At 46.7% G+C, this 17,421-nt stretch overlaps 1 protein-coding gene across 1 annotated transcript in view; it reads right to left on the reverse strand.

Moving 5' to 3' along the window:
* The window catches only part of LOC119402449 (cytochrome P450 4c3), a 215,430-nt gene extending 200,084 nt beyond the window's left edge, over positions 1 to 15,346 (reverse strand). The window contains exon 1 of the mRNA XM_037669602.2: positions 15,195 to 15,346. Coding sequence (XP_037525530.1) covers positions 15,195 to 15,243 — 49 coding nt within the window. The 5' untranslated portion in view covers positions 15,244 to 15,346. The remainder of the gene's footprint in view (positions 1 to 15,194) is intronic.
* Between the last annotated feature and the right edge of the window lie 2,075 nt (positions 15,347 to 17,421).

Below are 17,421 nucleotides of genomic sequence, written 5' to 3' on the forward strand. Positions count from 1 at the left end.
GCGTCTACTAGCGAGGTTCTGGAAAAAACCGACTGCTCCCGCTGCCCAACCGTTCACCGGCCACCCCGTATACAGGGTGTTTCAAGAAATGTGTCCAACCTTCTCAAAAAATCAGGAATATGCGATATTTGATTGCTGCCTTCAGAATTGGTTTTTCTGTAGTGGCAGGTATTTTGAGATGGTTAAAGAGATTATTTGCGACTGTAATTAAAAAAGTTAAATTAAAAACTTTTTAATTAGTGGAGTTAGGTGGTTATATCAAATGAGAGAATTGAAGTTATTCATGCCAGAAAGCCAACCCAACTTTTAGATTTCGAAAAAGTGGCATCTAGTAAAAATTACGAAGTAATGAAATTCAACCAAGTTCAATGGCGAAACCTAAGCAGAAACATGGAAGAACGCAACTGCCATATTCTTCTGAGACGTCCAAAATGAGTGAATGACTTATTCTGTAGCGCTAGGCATATTAAGATGGTTAGAGACATGACTTGAGACAGTAATTAAGAAAATTAAATTAATTAACTTTTTAATTAGTGGAGTTAGGTGACTGTGTGAAATTGGGGAATTGAAGTTCTTCGTGCTAGAAACCCATCCCAACATTGAGATTTCGAAAAAGCGGCCTCTAGTAATAATTACGAAGTAATGAAATTCAACCGAATTCGATGGCTTTCGCTGTTGAAAGCCGTTGCATTTCGTTGAATTTCATTACGCCACAACAATTACAAGAGGACGCTTTTTCGAAATCTCAAAGCTCGGATGGGCTCCTCGCATGAAGAACTTCAATTCTCCTATTTGACACAATCACCTAACTGCACTAATTAAAAAGTTATTTAATGTAACTTTCTTAATTACTGTCCTAAATAATCTCCTTAACTACCTTAAGATTCCTGCCGCTAGAGAAAAAGCAATTCTGAAAGCCCCGAGCAAATATCGCATTTTCCTGATTTCTAAGAAGGTTGGACACATTTCTTGAAACACCCTGATATAGGCACTGAATTTCGACCTACAATGTAGTTTCGCTGGGAGATTTCTCTTGTGCGTAGTTGAACAATAAAGATTCGCAGCGTGCACGTTAACTAAAAGCGGACTGTGGGTCTCTGTGTCTAATCTTTGTTCTGTCTCTCATTGCCCATTAGCAGTGATTTTGCTGTCAGCGGCGCACACTGCATGCTTCGCCCCTCCACAGGTTTTACTTTAGCGGAGCTGAAACAGCCTTCCCTACATGCTTCGCCCCTCCTTAATTTTAAAACATTTGGCACTTTGAGCATCTATCTATCTATCTATCTATCTATCTATCTATCTATCTATCTATCTATCTATCTATCTATCTATCTATCTATCTATCTATCTATCTATCTATCTATCTATCTATCTATCTATCTATCTATCTATCTATCTATCTATCTATCTATCTATCTATCTATCTATCTATCTATCTATCTATCTATCTAGCCGCCTACGTCTGGGTGCTCTCATGATCGCCTCCTTAGCTTGGTGTAGACCAAAATTGGCATGACAGGGTAAGATAATTTGGCGAATATGACTATCGGGTCATGACATTAACAACGTGAAAATCCTGCCGCGTACGTCGTCAAACCCTTTCCTCCAGACACGTGTGGCACATACCCGTTTACCACGGGCCGCGGTGTACAGGTATGCGCCACAGGTGATTGATAGTTTATATCTACCCAGGAACGGCGAGAACAGACATTGGTAATTTAAATGCGAGAGCGTTAAGAAAAACAGACATCGGTAGCGTTGACCTGACGAATGGAAAGAATATAAATTAGGATCCGAGCAGGAATCGAACCCAAGCATTCCGCGTGGCAGTCAGGTATTCTACGGCAGAGCGACGCCGGGTCTCGAAACTTTGGAAAAACACCCTATGCAGGCGTAATGTCCGATTTTATATTTTACAAGAAAGCAATGAGCACTACATATGTACTCCTACAATGCAGGCATCATATCAGATTGACGTCTGTGGTTCCAGAGTTGGCTCCGCTTTTATTGGCCGCGAGATCGAGCGGAGTCGCCGCCTGGCGGATACTGGATGAAGCGCGCCTAGTGTGGATTGCTCCCTGCTTCGTCTGCTAGCCACGTCGTGTTTGCGTGCGCCCGGACGTCCTGCACGTTCTCAAAGGGCGGTTTATTCTGTTATGTTAGCGCGATTTTAATTGCTCGTACGTATACTTAACATGGTGTACAGAAGCAAACGGGCTTGCTCGGCTACATGCGCATTGTAATAAGATCAGTGAGTGCGACTTTCGAGAGGGCTGTCTATTGGTGTCGTGTACCCTTCGTTCTCCAGAATAATTTCAGTGTTGGTGCCGCTTTCTGGTTCAAGCACATCCTAAAGTGCGCTTGGCATAGTCCCAAACATGAGGAGCATTAAATAGTGTGTGAAGGCACCGTTTTAGCGACTCGTTGGTAAACAAAACGAGGCTCTAGGCCATGCACTTTCGCGTTGTCGTTAGGTGTGCATCCCTTTCATCGGCAGATTGCGCTTCTCTTACTAGTAGTAGTAACGTTGGATCATCTTTGTGCATCGATTCAACAATGAAGAGCGTATATATTACCAGTAAGCTTTAATCCACGCATTTTATTCGCCCACAATCGGCTCAAACCGCTCGCAACGAAGCGCCGCTGTGTGCATTTGTATACGCGCCGCCGACGGCCTCTCCACACTAACGCGGCGACAGTGCTGCCACCTATAGGTTGATCTCGCGGCATATAGCAGTCTAATAAACATTACATTTGTATTCGTATGATGCAACAAGCTATATTGAAGCTCGACCCCGAAGGAATACATTAACGAAAGTTACGTACGATATTCATATGATTGCCCCATAAAGTGCACTTAGTTTCGATAATCCTGACGTACTCTAACGTTACGTCGCGCCATAAGTTACCCTTTAAACGCCATCGTTGCCAACATGCCTAGTAAGCACACGATGTGCACACGCCTACTACACCTACAAAAACACATCGATCCACCTGGTAACGCTTGGCTCAAAGTCATAAGATACAGCGTAGAAGTACTCGCTGACTGCTTCGCATGAAACCGATTCCCACAACGAGTGGGATCTGCCGAATTTTTTTTTAATGCGAAGCATTTCTTAGCGAACCTAAGACACTTTGATAAGTGTCTCTCTATCTATCTATCTATCTATCTAACCGCCTACGTATGTGTGCTCTCGTGATTGCCTCCTTAACTTGGTTTAGAACAAAATTCGTACAGGAGGGTAAGAGAGTTTGACGAATATGACTGCGTGGTTATGACATGAATACCGTGAAAATCCCGTCGCGTACGTCGTCAAGCCCTTTCCTCCAGACACGTGTGGCACATACCCGCATACCACCGGCCGCGATATGCGGGTATGCGCCTCAGGGGATTGACAGTTTATATTTACCAGGACCGGCGAGAACAGGCATTGCTAATTCAAATGCGAGAGCCTCAAGAGAAACCGACATCGGCAGCGCTGACCCAACGAATGTAAATAATAAATATCAGGATCCGAGCAGGAATCGAACCCAAGCATTCTTCGTGGCAGTTAGGTATTCTACCACAGAGCCACGCCAGGTCTTGAAGCTGCTTTGGAAAAAAGACCCTATGCAGGTGTAATGTCAGTGCAACGTCACTTGTGGTTGCAGTTCTGGCCATCTAATTTTATAACAAAGCAATAAATATTACATATTTACTCCTGTCATGCAGACGTCATGTCGGGTTAACGTCTATTGTGGTTCCAGTGTTGAGTTGCTTTTATAGCAGTCTAATATAAGGTACATTTGTATTCCTATGATTCAGCAAGCTATATTCAAGCGTTGCTCGACCTACGCTAACGAAAGTTACATATGATATTCACACAATCGCACCGTAGACTTCGTTTCGATAGTACTGGCGTTTTTGCTCTAACGTGAGTTCTGACGTTACATCAGACCATCAAACGCCAGTGTAGTCGACGTTCCTGGTAAGCCCACGATGCGCACACAACTACTACACTTACAAAAACACGTCGATTGACCTCCTAACGCTTGGCTCAAAGCCAAAAATGCAGCCTAGACAATCACTGGCCCGCTGCTTCGCATGAAACCGATTCCCACAGGGCGTGGAATCTGCCGAATTTTTTCGCTTATTGCGTTCGTGCCGGATTGATATGTTCGCCAATTGCTTGGGCATGCGCAGATAAATTTTCGTGCCTTCTTTCTTTTCCGCTGCTCTGCGCCTTTTCAGTTGATAGTCGGCGTTCGTGGTGTCCTGACTTCTCCCTTGTGTCCTGTTTGCACGCCCTGTCTCTTTCGCATGCCCTACATGACATACATATCATGGGTGTCATGCTACCACCTGTCATTTATGTTGTTCATACGGTCACGTCACGCAGTACCAAATCTGGTACATTTCAAGCCAGCGAAACAGCCGAAGTCATGGCGTACATGACATGCATGCCATTATTTTCATGTTACCACCTGTCCTTTATGTTCGTCATACAGAAATCGTTTGTCATATCAATTTTCGTATATATCCAGTTATTTAAGCAGCCGCGAGCGCCCCCAGACCATATCATGTAAGTCATCCTGTAAATGACATACGTGTTAAGATTTACACGTTAGAACATGTCACTTATGTTCGTCATGCACTCTTGTCACGCCATACCAATTTTGGTAAATATCAATTTAACGAAACGGCCGCAAGAGCACCAACACCGTGGCATGTAAATCATCCCGTACATGACACATATATAATGATTTTCCTGTTATGACCTGTCATTTATGTTCGTCATACAGTCATGTTATGTCATACCAATTTTCGTATGCATCCCACTAATGAAACGGCCAGGACAGCACGAAGTCCTTGGTTGATAGATAGATAGATAGATAGATAGATAGATAGATAGATAGATAGATAGATAGATAGATAGATAGATAGATAGATAGATAGATAGATAGATAGATCCTGAAAGGTTGCGATTACGTAACTGTGACGTAATGATAACGCTGTGCAAAGCCATGCACACGCTTATCACAGCAGCAATATACGCCCCCTTTCTTGGGCCTATATAATCTGCGCCTTTCTGCAATAAAACGTTCTTTCCACCCGCACCCGTCTCGAGCGTGCTACATGGTGGCAGCGATAGTCATGATCGGCAGCAGCGAAGCAAGCGGATAGCAGGCCATCCCGGACCATTTCCAGCTGCAAAGGACTGCCGGCATGCCAGACACGGAACCAGCGCCTGCCCGCCAGCAGAGTGCCCCGGTCACCACTCTACTGCCACCCCCAAGGGCCTTGGATACCAGAGGCGACGTCTGGCAGAGCTGGGGAACATGGAGGCAAGAATTCTACCTCTACGACACGGCTACCTATCTCAGTCAACAGCCAAAAGAGGTACAAGCTGCTACTTTTCTTATGGTCATAGGCGAGGACGCACGCAGGACTTGCAACACTTTTGTCTTCAATGAAGGGGAGGATAAGTCAGACATAGAAGTCCTTAAACGGAAATTCGAAGCATTTTACAAGCCGTCGTTGAACCTAGCCTACCACGAATTGCGTTTCGGCTCGCGGGACCAGAAGGAAGGAGAAAGCTTTAATGAGTGGCTAACTGAGCTACGAATATTGGCGAAGAGTTGCGAGTTTGCTGAAATGGAAGAGCGCATGCTGAGGAGCAGAATTATTCTTGTCTTAAAGGATAAAAAGCTTCAAGAAAAGCAGATTTCGGAGAATCCGTCCTTTGCCAAGACGGTAGAAATCTGCCGCGCTCGCGAACAAGGGAAAGAACAGTGCGAGCAAATACAAGCAGGCAACAAAATCCATGAGGAAATTTGCGCAGTTGCCGAGCTTCGGCGCTGTGGAAAGTGTGCCAGAAGTCATGAGGCTAGCAATTGCCCAGCTAAAGGACGCACCTGTAAAAAATGTGGCAAGCGAAATCACTTTGCGGTAGCGTGCCGTACCAAAAACGAAAGGCCTCGCAAACTCAAGCAGAACATCGCAGTGGTAGACGCCCAAGAGCAAAGCTTTTGGATAGAAGCCCTATCTAGGAGCGACAAGAACGATGAACGCTGGTCAGCAACTATAAATATAGAAGGAACTCCCGTGCTTTGTAAGCTTGACACACGCGCAAATTTCTCGGTGATAGCACGAAGCAAGCTGCGACAGATAACAACCAAAGAAGACGAGCGCTGTGACGTCATGCTAAACACCTTTTTTGGTCATCAAAAAGCAGCTACAGGGCGCGTCCGCCTTCGCGTTAGCGGAACTGATGCTTCATATGAAACAGACTTTTTTGTTGTAGAAGAGGACGTTCCACTAACATTAAGCGGATCAGTCGCCGAGCAACTGGGTCTACTACTCAGACTAGCCTCGGTGGAGCCGCATGAGCTCTATGAAGCCGCGAAACATTATGCTGATGTTTTCGACGGACTAGGCAGCCTGAAAGGTGTCGTCTACCATATGAAGCTTAAACCAGGTTCCCAAGGAATCGTTAGACCGGCACGGCGACTTCCACTCGCACTGAAAGACAAGGCTAAGAGGGAACTAGATCGCATGGAAGCCGAGCAGGTGATACAGAAGGTGACTGAGCCAACAGAATGGGCGAGCTACATGGTCGTGGTGAACAAAAATGAGAAAGTGCGCATCTGTCTCGACCCGAGTGAGTTGAACAAAGCGCTGCTAAGGGAACACTACCCTATGCCGACCCTAGAAGACATTGCACCTTCTCTAGTGGGAGCACAGTACTTCTCGACGCTAGACGCTGCTTCGGGCCTCTGGCAGATTAAGCTCGACGAAGAAAGCTCTAAAGTTTGCACAATGAGCACCCCTTTTGGCCGGTACAGATTCCTGCGTATGCCGTTCGGCATAGCGTCGGCGCCAGAAATTTTCCAGCGAGCAATGCACAGAGTAATGGAAGGCCTCGAAGGTACTGCCGTTGTGATGGACGATATTCTCGTGTGGGGCAAGTCAAAGGAGGAGCACGACCGCAACCTTGTAAACGTGCTTGACCGATGCCAGGAATACAACTTGAAGTTAAACCGCGCAAAATGTTATTTTTTGCAGAAGTCTGTCAAGTACCTCGGTCATGTTTTGACACGTGAGGGACTATGCCTGGATCAGGAGCGGCTCGCAGACATACTTCAAGTTCCACCCCCAGGCAACAAGAAGGAACTGCAAACGTTCCTAGGTATGGTCACCTTTGTCTCCCGTTTCATCCCACATATGTCTGAAACCACAGCTCCGCTCCGCGAGCTTCTCAAAAAGGACGCAGCACGGGTCTGGGAAGACCGACACCAGGCTAGTTTTGAAGCTCTTCGTGAAGCTTTAGCAAAAGCCCCCGTTCTCGCATACTACCAGAAGAACAGGCCCATCACGCTCTCGGTAGATGCCAGCCAAAACGGGATTGGTGCAGTGATAATGCAGAACGGTCACCCACTAGCATATTCATCGCGCTCTCTCTCGAAACCACAACAGAGATACGCGCAGATAGAAAAAGAAATGCTAGCGATCGTGCATGGTTGTGAAAAGTTTCGGGACTACCTGTTTGGGCAGCCTGAGGTCACGGTGGAGTCCGATCACAAACCACTTGAGATGATCTTTAAGAAACCTTTGTGTGAATGCCCACTTCGACTTCAGCGCATGCGCCTCAACCTGCAGAAGTATCACCTAACAGTGAAATACAAGCCGGGAAAAGAGCTTTTTCTTGCCGACGCATTATCTCGATTCCCAAGCCCAACAATTTTGAGTGAACACAGTGAGCATTTTCATGTCAATTCAATGGCTTATCTTCCAGTTTCAGACAAGCGCCTGAACAAAGTTTTGCAAGAAACAGAAAAAGACGCAACCATGCGCCAACTTCGTGAATACGCAAGGACTAGCTGGCCCGATACCAAAGATGACGTCACTCCGGAGTTGTGCAGCTACTGGAACTTTCGTGACGAACTGCACACGGAAAATGGCATGGTGCTACGCAGCAACAGGCTCGTTATCCCTCCGAAGATGCGTGGTGACATCCTTTCTTCTCTGCATGCTGCGCACGCGGGAGGTGAAAAGATGAAAGCACGTGCTCGTTTCTGTCTTTTTTGGCCAGGCATGAATAGTGACATAGAAGAAACAGCAAGACGCTGTCAGTTGTGCCAGCGGCATAAACCTAGAAATGCCAGACTGCCATTGCATAGCCATGAAACACCAAGTTTACCGTGGGAAGTCGTTGGAGCAGACCTTTGCTACCATAACGGAAATGAGTACTTGGTCGTTGTTGACTCTTATTCCTTTTTCTTTGAAATCAGGGCTGTGCAGTCTTTATCAGCGAGCAAAGTGATCTCTGCCTTCACGGATGTCTTTGCTACGCATGGTTTCTCGAGCCGACTCATCACGGACAATGGACCGCCGTTCAGCAGTCAACAGTTTCAAGACTTCATCAGTAAGATTAGGACAAACCACATTCGATCAAGTCTTACCATCCTCGCTCGAACGGCATGGCCGAGCGAGCAGTGCAGGAGGCTAAAAAATTATTACAGAAGTGTCAATTTGGTTCTGTTGACTTTTGTGCCGCCTTGTTAGAGTGGCGGAACACTCCACGTGACAACTGTTTAAAGTCTCCTTCGCAGCGGCTCATGGGACGGCTGACCAGGACCCTTCTACCGGTTCCGGCTACTCACCTGTAGCCTAAGACGGTGAAACCAAAGGACGTCCAGCAGCGACTGCGAGACATCCGTCGCAAGCAACGTACCTACTACAAGAGGGGTTCCAAACCTCTACCTGAGCTACCACTGGGCGCCAGGGTCACTGTGTACAACGTGCCCTCGGGAACATGATCCCCTGCCACAATCATCCAGAGAGGCGACAGTCCGCGCTCCTGGCGAGGATGGACGACGGTTCCAGCGGACGAGAGAACACCTCAGGCAGTCGCACACACCCATCGGGCAATATGCAGCGGTACCTGTCCCTCCAGCCTCCGGGCAAGAGGCAGCGGTACCTGTCCCTCCAGTCTCCGGGACATCCGAGTCTGCTACGCAACAACCGTTGCGAAGAAGCCATCGAACGCGTCATCAACCAACAAGATACCCTGAGCCGGAACGTTATTAAACTTCGGACACTGGCTCAATAAACAAAAAACGGGAGATGTGACGTAATGATAACGCTGTGCAAAGCCATGCACACGCTTATCACAGCAGCAATATACGCCCCCTTTCTTGGGCCTATATAATCTGCGCCTTTCTGCGTCTCGAGCGTGCTACAGTAACGCATGCTCATACTCGAGCCTTTATCACAAGGAAATCGATGGAGCCAGGTTAGCGGCAAGGAAAGCTAACTCACAGGGGTGAAGATTCAAGGAAAGGTGGCTGACACAATCGAGACCATTCTTTTGAATAAAGAAAGAGCTTCCATGACCTCACCTTGTTACGGTTCCGGTACAACACCGATATGTCATATAAAAGCCGTTCACTATCCAATATGACGACAATGTATCGCGAAATGAGAACATGGTGATCCTTTCAGAGAGCTGAAATGCTCTCTGAACCTAATGTTCAAAGCAGTGTTGCGGAGTCGCCACTCCGGAATAGGAATGACTCCGGAATCATTCTACATATTCGCGACCCCGGAATGGAATGGGAACGACGCTTGGAGCAATGGAATGGAAATGGAATTAGGCGCCTTTTGTACGGAATGGAATAGGAATGGAACTACGTCTTTTTCCGAAAATAGTGCACGTTTTCGTCTACGCGTTGTTTTTGAAACTGCAAACATTGGTAAGTCAGAGCCTCCAATTTAATAATAAAGCAGTACTTTTGGAATCGCTTGGCTGATTAGAAGCGTGGTACATTTATAAGCAACGTGCCTACTGCATTTCTGCCTATTAACCAAATCTTAGTTTTCTTCATATTCCCGACCACTTCAGACGCGTGGCAAAGCTGCTTAGTCTTCTTGAACGCTATTTTTGGCAGCATAAAAATACGCTATGTCTTCATTTTAGCATTAACCCATTTAACCTTAAACAATAATAAAACATGACAATTCGTTCAAACATGCTGACCATGCAAATACTATAGGTGGCGGGAGAACTGCCCCTATGGGAATTGGTAGGGTGGTTGTACTGCACGTCATATGTCACCAAGCTACTATCCCTCGACCTTGGTAATGTGTTTTGCGTACGTTTGCAGTTATTTATGTATCTGATGACATCAGCTTGACGGGACGTTGATTCTTACTCGATAAAACTATCAAGGTGCCTTTCCAACGTTGAGGAATTACAGGAATGGAATTGAACTGCCCGGCCATTCCCTGAGTGGGAATGTGCCAAGTTTTTTTTTTCATTCCGAGGAAATGAAAGGAATGGAAATGAGGCAAGTTCTAATTCCCCGGAATAGAATCGGAATGAAATGGAGGCGCCTATTTCGGAACACTGGTTCAAACGTCGGCCAGTCTGGCCGATGTGTTTACGTCAGCAAGAAAAATGCCAGGCCTGCGCTGAAACCGCAGCATAGTCACAGCGAAAGCCGGAAGAGCGGCGTTTCTGTTCGCCGCGAGATCGGGCTACAGGTGGCAGCACCGTCGCCGCGCTAGTGTGGATAGGCGGTTGTCGGCGCGTATACAAACGTGCACAACAGCGCTTTGTTGTGGGTGATGTGACCCGATTTCCGGCAAACAGAATGCGTTGACTGCAGCTTTGCGGTAATATGTGCGCTCTTCATTCCCGAATAATGCACGAAGCGCGCCGAACGTTACAATTAGTTGTGAGAGAAGCGCATTCTGCCAACGAACGGGTTGCTCGCCTTCGACGACAGTCGGCGTTTTCGCAGTGGGTGACGTTTTCTTGTTGTTTTATTTGTACATGTTTAGCTTGTGTTCCACCTACTACGCACTGCTGTATAGCGCGACTGAATAACTATTTACTTCTTGTTAATTTGGATGCCCCTCAACAAAAAGAAATCCCGTATTCCTGCGCGATGAGTTGAAATAGGACTTTGTGCACTGCGTGCTCAAATATTCATTCGCATTTCTTATTCAGTTCTCCATGAAATGTAGGACGGTTTACAGGTTTACTGAGGAAAGCTACGTGGCTGACAGCGCTTTATTAGCGCTACGGAGACGTTTAACACGCACACGCTTGTTTTTATTCCAGTAACAGTACACAAATTTCTGTACAGCACGGAAATTTCTTCGATTGATTACTTGCACGACAGTAATGGAACAAAGGTCCGGTTATTTCACGGGACCAAAGTACGTTTTTTCATACGAATAATGTCCGCCGCCTTCCGTCAATCTAAACAACGCAACACAAACGCTCAAGATAATGTAAAGAAAAAAATGTGGCTTCGCGTGAAATTACTACACATAAATGTAAACTACGCCGTTTGGATTAATTTTGACCATCAGCGCTCTTTAACGCGCACTTTAATCTAAGTACACGGGTGTTTTTGTATAAATTTCGCCACATGTTCAGATTGCGCAAGGCAACTCAGTTTTGCGATTTCCGTGTCATTTCATTTTCTGTTCTTTTGAGGGGCCAATTTAAGTACCGAAGTGTCAGACGTGACTTAACAGAAATATTTCTCTCTGGCGAGACCAGGACCGTACAAAACTAAAGCTCGTCGCGTAACGTATAAACAACAGCTAACCACAACGCTCAAGTACATGCGAGCCTTTTTTTACCACCGCGCCGCTAAAAGGCTATATTCACATGAGATTTAATACTTCTCATCTTTAGGGCAACGCCAAGTACACTCTGCAGTGCGCTTGAGCCACTGAGCGGCACCTATACTGACATGACTCTCGTGAACGGAGGGTACGACGACCACACACAACACTCTCGACAAGTGCACTCTCTGATCTTATTACAGTACATATACAGCCGATCAAGGCCAAATGCTTCTTTACATCGTGTTAGGCATACGTACGAGCAGTTAAAGTTGCACTAACGCAACGGAACAAACCGCCTTTTGAGGATCTGCATGACGTACGCGTACATGCAAACACAACGGGGCTAGCAGACGACGCACGGAGCAATCCACACTAGGCGCCGTTCAGCCAGAAGCCGCTAGGCGGCGACTCCGCTCGATCTCGCGGCCAATAGCCCGTTGTAAGCTCTCTTGGGGCTACTAATACAAATACACTTGCAAGGTATCCACTACGCCATAAATCACGATGTGAGGTTGGGAAGCACGTACCTACTAAGCCAATATTCGTCATTCTGCGGAGAATCCTGGCACCAGCTACACGTCTGTAAGGCATTATGTGCACTTTGTCGACGCGACGACTGATGACGATGAAGAACTATGGCTCAGCCCTTTGTAATGGGTTGGAAGCTTTAAACGGCCCACCAGTTATGCAGTTTGCATTGTGTGACACCCGGTCGCTATTTCCCTCTCCCGCCATGCTGTATAACATACGTTGACGTGGGAAAAAAAAGGGGGGGGGGCGAAGAACTTTAGTGAGACCCCGAGGAAATGGATCATGCGCTTATGGGCTTCTTTGGCAACCAATACAAGTGCACTTGCGAGGAACCCACTACGCTATAAATCATTGTAATTTTTGAGAAGTATGGAAGCAGACACTATGCCATTTTTCGGCATTCTACGGAGAGCCGTGGTACCTGCTAAACGCACGTAGGGCATTATGTGCACTTTGTTGATGCTGTGCGTGATGACGATGAAGAATTATGGCGGAGCTCTTTGTAATGGGTTGGAAGCATTCAACAACCTTCTCGTTGCGCAATTCGCATTGTGTGACGCCTGGTTACAGAATTCGCGTTATGCGACGCTTGGTGCTTATTTTACTCTTCTACCACGCTATATTGCATATGTTAATGTCGTTCCTTCTCGACATGAAGCCTGTATAGGACCTTCTTGTTAGGCAGTTTCAAGCACCGGCATGGCTCAGAGGTTGAATACTGGGCTCCCACGCAGATGGCCCAGGTTCGAACCTCGTTCCATCCAGGAATTTCTTTCTTATTTCGTTTGTTTTTCTTATCTCGAGAGATAATGGTTATGGACACCGGCGGCGGCAGCGGCGGCGGCGGACAACTACGGCGCCAAAAACGGCTGCTGAAATGATCTCATAACAGCTTTCGCTGTAAAAAGGAATGCAATATACTACATTGCAAGTGCAAGGCACAAAACGCATACCGTGCCTAATGGTACACCGAGCCTTTCTGTGGTTTCCCTTACTGTAGAGGCAGTAAGCTTCAAACACCCACTCTTGCACACCGTAAATGTAATCGACCCGTTAAACGTGTAACGACTGCCTTGCGCGCGCCGCGTCGGAATGTCGAACATTGCCGGTTATTTTAGATATTTCTGTTAAGCTTGAGTGCGCACCGCGAAGAGTATAGAGTTTATTCTGGAATTAATGCGGCCATCAACGATAATACTGGAATCTTCGATGCCACATGTAGAAATGCGGGCACTCCCTACCGCTGATCAGATTGACGAAGGCCGACGGCTGCGATTGCCGCTGTCAGCGTACAGCCTGTATTTCGTCTACTTGTATCAGTGTACAGTATGTACTTCGGGGGCGTAGCCAGGGGGGGGGGGGGTGGGCTGACCCCCCTCCCGAAAAAAATTTCTGGCTACGCTTCTGATGTACTTCTTGTGCTTTTCATTTCCTGGGCAAAAGTTCGCCCACCCAGCTTCGTCTTCAACAGCCCGACTGCTTCCTTCTCCACCGTCACGACTACGTGACAATATATCTGAACTATATGAATGCGTTTTTGAGCCCGCAGTGGACAGCAAACGGAAACGGAGAACCCTTTCTGTGAAGAACTGGTTGAATTTTATAGTAATGGAATGAAAACTAATTACATTGTACCTGATGTTGCATTTGGCTTTCACTCATTCTGTGTCCGCGAAATATATCACGGAGTTGTAATAAAATGTCCTTTCTTTGCTGCTTATGGGTGCATATCCTTGTGCCGCTCATATTATGTTGACTTACTGCTTCCCACTATGTGAAACGTTGTTTATGCCTTCTTTCATGCGGCTGCGATACCGCCAAGGCGTTTGTTTTTTCTATGTGTCCACGGCGTTGTCAAGCTATGGAAAGATAGCTTTTAGCGCAAGCTCCTCGACCGTCATGTTTTCTTTTTATGGCGAAATAAACTGAATTCAAACTCTCTCTCTCTCTCTCGGACAAGACGTAAAGCCGACACCGAGGACTGTGACTATCAGGAAAACGTAGACCATGAGAAAATTTAATGTGGAACTCGCTTTTTGGTGGTCGCGGCATGCGCCTTTTCTGGAGCCATTCCAGACGTTGAGGAACGCTGAAGATGAACGATGCCTTCCCGATACCGTTTGGAAACAACGTTATAGGGGAGGCTGCAAGCTACAGTAAGGTTGAGCGTTGGGCCAGTCGGCGCAGCATAAGTGGACGTTTCCCAGCGGACGACATAAATCGACACACGCCGTGCGCGTCGTTTATTGCCGTCCTTGCGCTGGGTAACGTCGAATTGTACAACCCACGCTTACGCATCGCTTCGAGAATGCCCGAAGGAGATTCTGCGTGGAATTTGTATTGTTCCAGCATTTCATTCATTAGGCTTTATGTTCCTTATCTTTTCATTATTTCGTAGCACAAAATATATTTAGCCGCTGTAACATAAAAAAGATGTTCACAAATGATTGTTCAAATCTAAGTTTTTAACCCTACATGAGCACACTGTACATCACATAGGCGTGTCAGCTTTCTTGGTGTTCCCGCCAAAATAATACCGATTAGTCAATTAAAAAGACGGAATCGGAAACAATTATATGCTAGGCTGGTAAAGGATCAAACATTCATCGAGATTAATTGGACACGCATGTGTGTTACGCTGCTGAAGGGGTCGCGTGTTTATAACACATGTGACCCCTGGGAACGTCACGGCCAAATTTTCATGGGTGCGCAAAAAATAGTTTCCGCTGTTTGGGTGCGCTTTATACTGCACTGTCAAAGCATACTTGTAGCGGCGTCTCTCATAAAATATTCAGGCACCAGGATAAAATCAATCGAATGATCAAATCAATCACTCAGATTGAAAAATTTAGCAGCAGGTCTATTTTTCCGCAAGCACTGGACGTTCATTAGACGAGACGACTGATAGCGCCAATGCCTCCTGCGCTGCGCTTCTTAGCTGACGGCGACTCGACAATTGACGCCCCTTTGACAGAGCGTCTCGGAGGAATCCCCGTTTATCTCAGCGAAAGGGAAGAAGCAAGCAGCGTGCACTCACTCGCTGGCATCTCCAGCGACGAATCCATCGAGACGACGTTTTGCCACATATCCAAAAAAAATGAGAACGGAACGCGCTGCTTCGGTCGAGGAACGTTGCGCAGGCGAACGTACACAAGGATCGCCTTGAACAGCAGTTGCACGCAGTAGCAGAAAACCAGGATTGCAACAGCTGAAACACAGGTCACGATGACTTTACTGGGCCGAAGGGGCCCGTACAAAGAAGCCTCCATCGCAAAGATTCTGTCGGTGGTCTGACTTGCGAGGTGCGCGCTTCTTCACTCAGCGGCCGCGCACCCCCTTCCCTTCTTTACGCCCTTTCTCAACCCGTTTATTGCGGACAACCGCCGTTTTACTTATGCAGTCATTTTCTCTTTCTGAAGGCAACTCATCGCCTTGCGTAAGGGTATCGAACGGTAATCGCTGCTCGATTAAGACAAACAGCGCCCAAAAAACTGCTCGAGCAAAGAAATGCCGTGCACTCGTTTAACGAGCATTCGTGCAGTAAATACGGCTCAAGGTCAAGCAAGCCTTTCCCCAGTTGCAAAGGGGGCCACTGCGAGGTTGTCTTCGTGAGAGGCAGCGCCGCTGCACGTGCGGGAGAAACGTCGTCGCTACAATGGAGCACCTTTCGAAAGAAAATAACAAGGCTGTTTAGCGAATGACGTTCATGAAATACCGGGTGTTCAGAGTTGGGCTTTGTGGTTTTGTTCAGCACTGGGAAGAACGTGAAAAACATCGTTGCAGATAACGTATGTTCCACGGGGGACACAGAGTGAGACAATAATTATCGCTGTCACACGCACAATTAACTAAACTTGAATAATGAACTTTTTAATGATTGCAGCAAGCGGTCATGTTTTATTGAAACGTTCGAGGCAGTCGCGTTTCTACACAGTTTCACTTGGAAGAATTCTTCTAGCATGTCTGTACCCCGAGGTACCCCGCTGCAAAGTTTAATTGCGGTTTGCATGATTACGCATGCAAGACGGTGAGGATCGGCGCAATGTTCCTCCCTGATGTGACGAGCAGTCATTGTTTGCTATCGCCAGCCGGTAGCAAAATGGTAACCGTTATCATCTTTGCCTGTGCCTTCGGCACGTCGTGAGATGAAACGCCGCCCGCAACTGCCGCGGCACATCGGGGAGGTGGTTTTGGCAAGTGCTCACCGCCTCGCATGCGTAATCATGCAAACCGCAATTAAACTTTGCAGCGGGATGTCTCGGGGCACAGACATGCTAGAGGAATCCTTCCAAGGGGAACGGTGTAGAAACGCGACTGGCTCCAACTTTTCAATACAAACATGCCCGCCTGCTGCACTCATTAAAAAGTGAAGTATTCAATTTTAGTTAATTGGGCGGCTGGCAGCGATGCCTCATTTTGTGTCCCCCTGGATTAAAAATCTTATCTGCACCGGGTGGTTTTCACGCATGCCTCCCAGTGCGGAATTTTAAGAAAGCCATAACGCTTACCTTTGAACACCCTGTAGGAAGACTATCGCTCTCATGGGAATCAGTTCTTCGAATTGGCTGAAGGGTGAAGAATCGGCAGCCACCCTTTTTTGTAGCAAACAGCTGGTTCTCAATCTCCTTTTCTTCGCTCTCACCGTAAGAGAACGATTGCTAAGCCAGAAATTATTACAAGCTCGGGCAGAAATGCCAGACTGATGTGTTCACTCCGGTTTGCTGGTATCTGGCTAATTTTAACAGTGTTTACTTGAGCACGGATATCACCCACTCTAAAAAGACAGGGCGTGCGAACACGGACACAAGAAAGATGTCAGGACACCACTTCTTGGTGTCCTGACGTGGTGACCTGACTTCTTTCTTCTGTCCGTGTTTGCACGCCCTGTCTTTTTAGAATGAATACTTACCAACTAGCTCAGCTCTCTGTTATTCTAAATTTATCACTCACTGATGTCAATAAGCAAGAAATAGGTCGCCGGTGCAATTATTATCGAAATGAGTTTGTTACGTTTTCCCCTGAGATTTGGTTTGAAATCTGAGAAATTTAACTTTCGCCTTCACTTGTTGGATTTATTGAGCGAAGTAATTAAACACTTTTCTTAAAATATATCGGTATCTATGCGGAAAATGTTTGATTTCAACAAATTATTGCCCAGCTTAGCTGCTTTAACCAAAAAACTTCATAATAAAAAACAGAGCCGCCATGAAATTGCAATCGTATTAACGCGATGGCGTTAAAGAGCTCGTTTCGCAGAAATTCCG

This window comes from Rhipicephalus sanguineus, chromosome 8 (assembly GCF_013339695.2).
Source record: "Rhipicephalus sanguineus isolate Rsan-2018 chromosome 8, BIME_Rsan_1.4, whole genome shotgun sequence".
NCBI classification, from domain to species: Eukaryota; Metazoa; Arthropoda; class Arachnida; order Ixodida; family Ixodidae; genus Rhipicephalus; species Rhipicephalus sanguineus.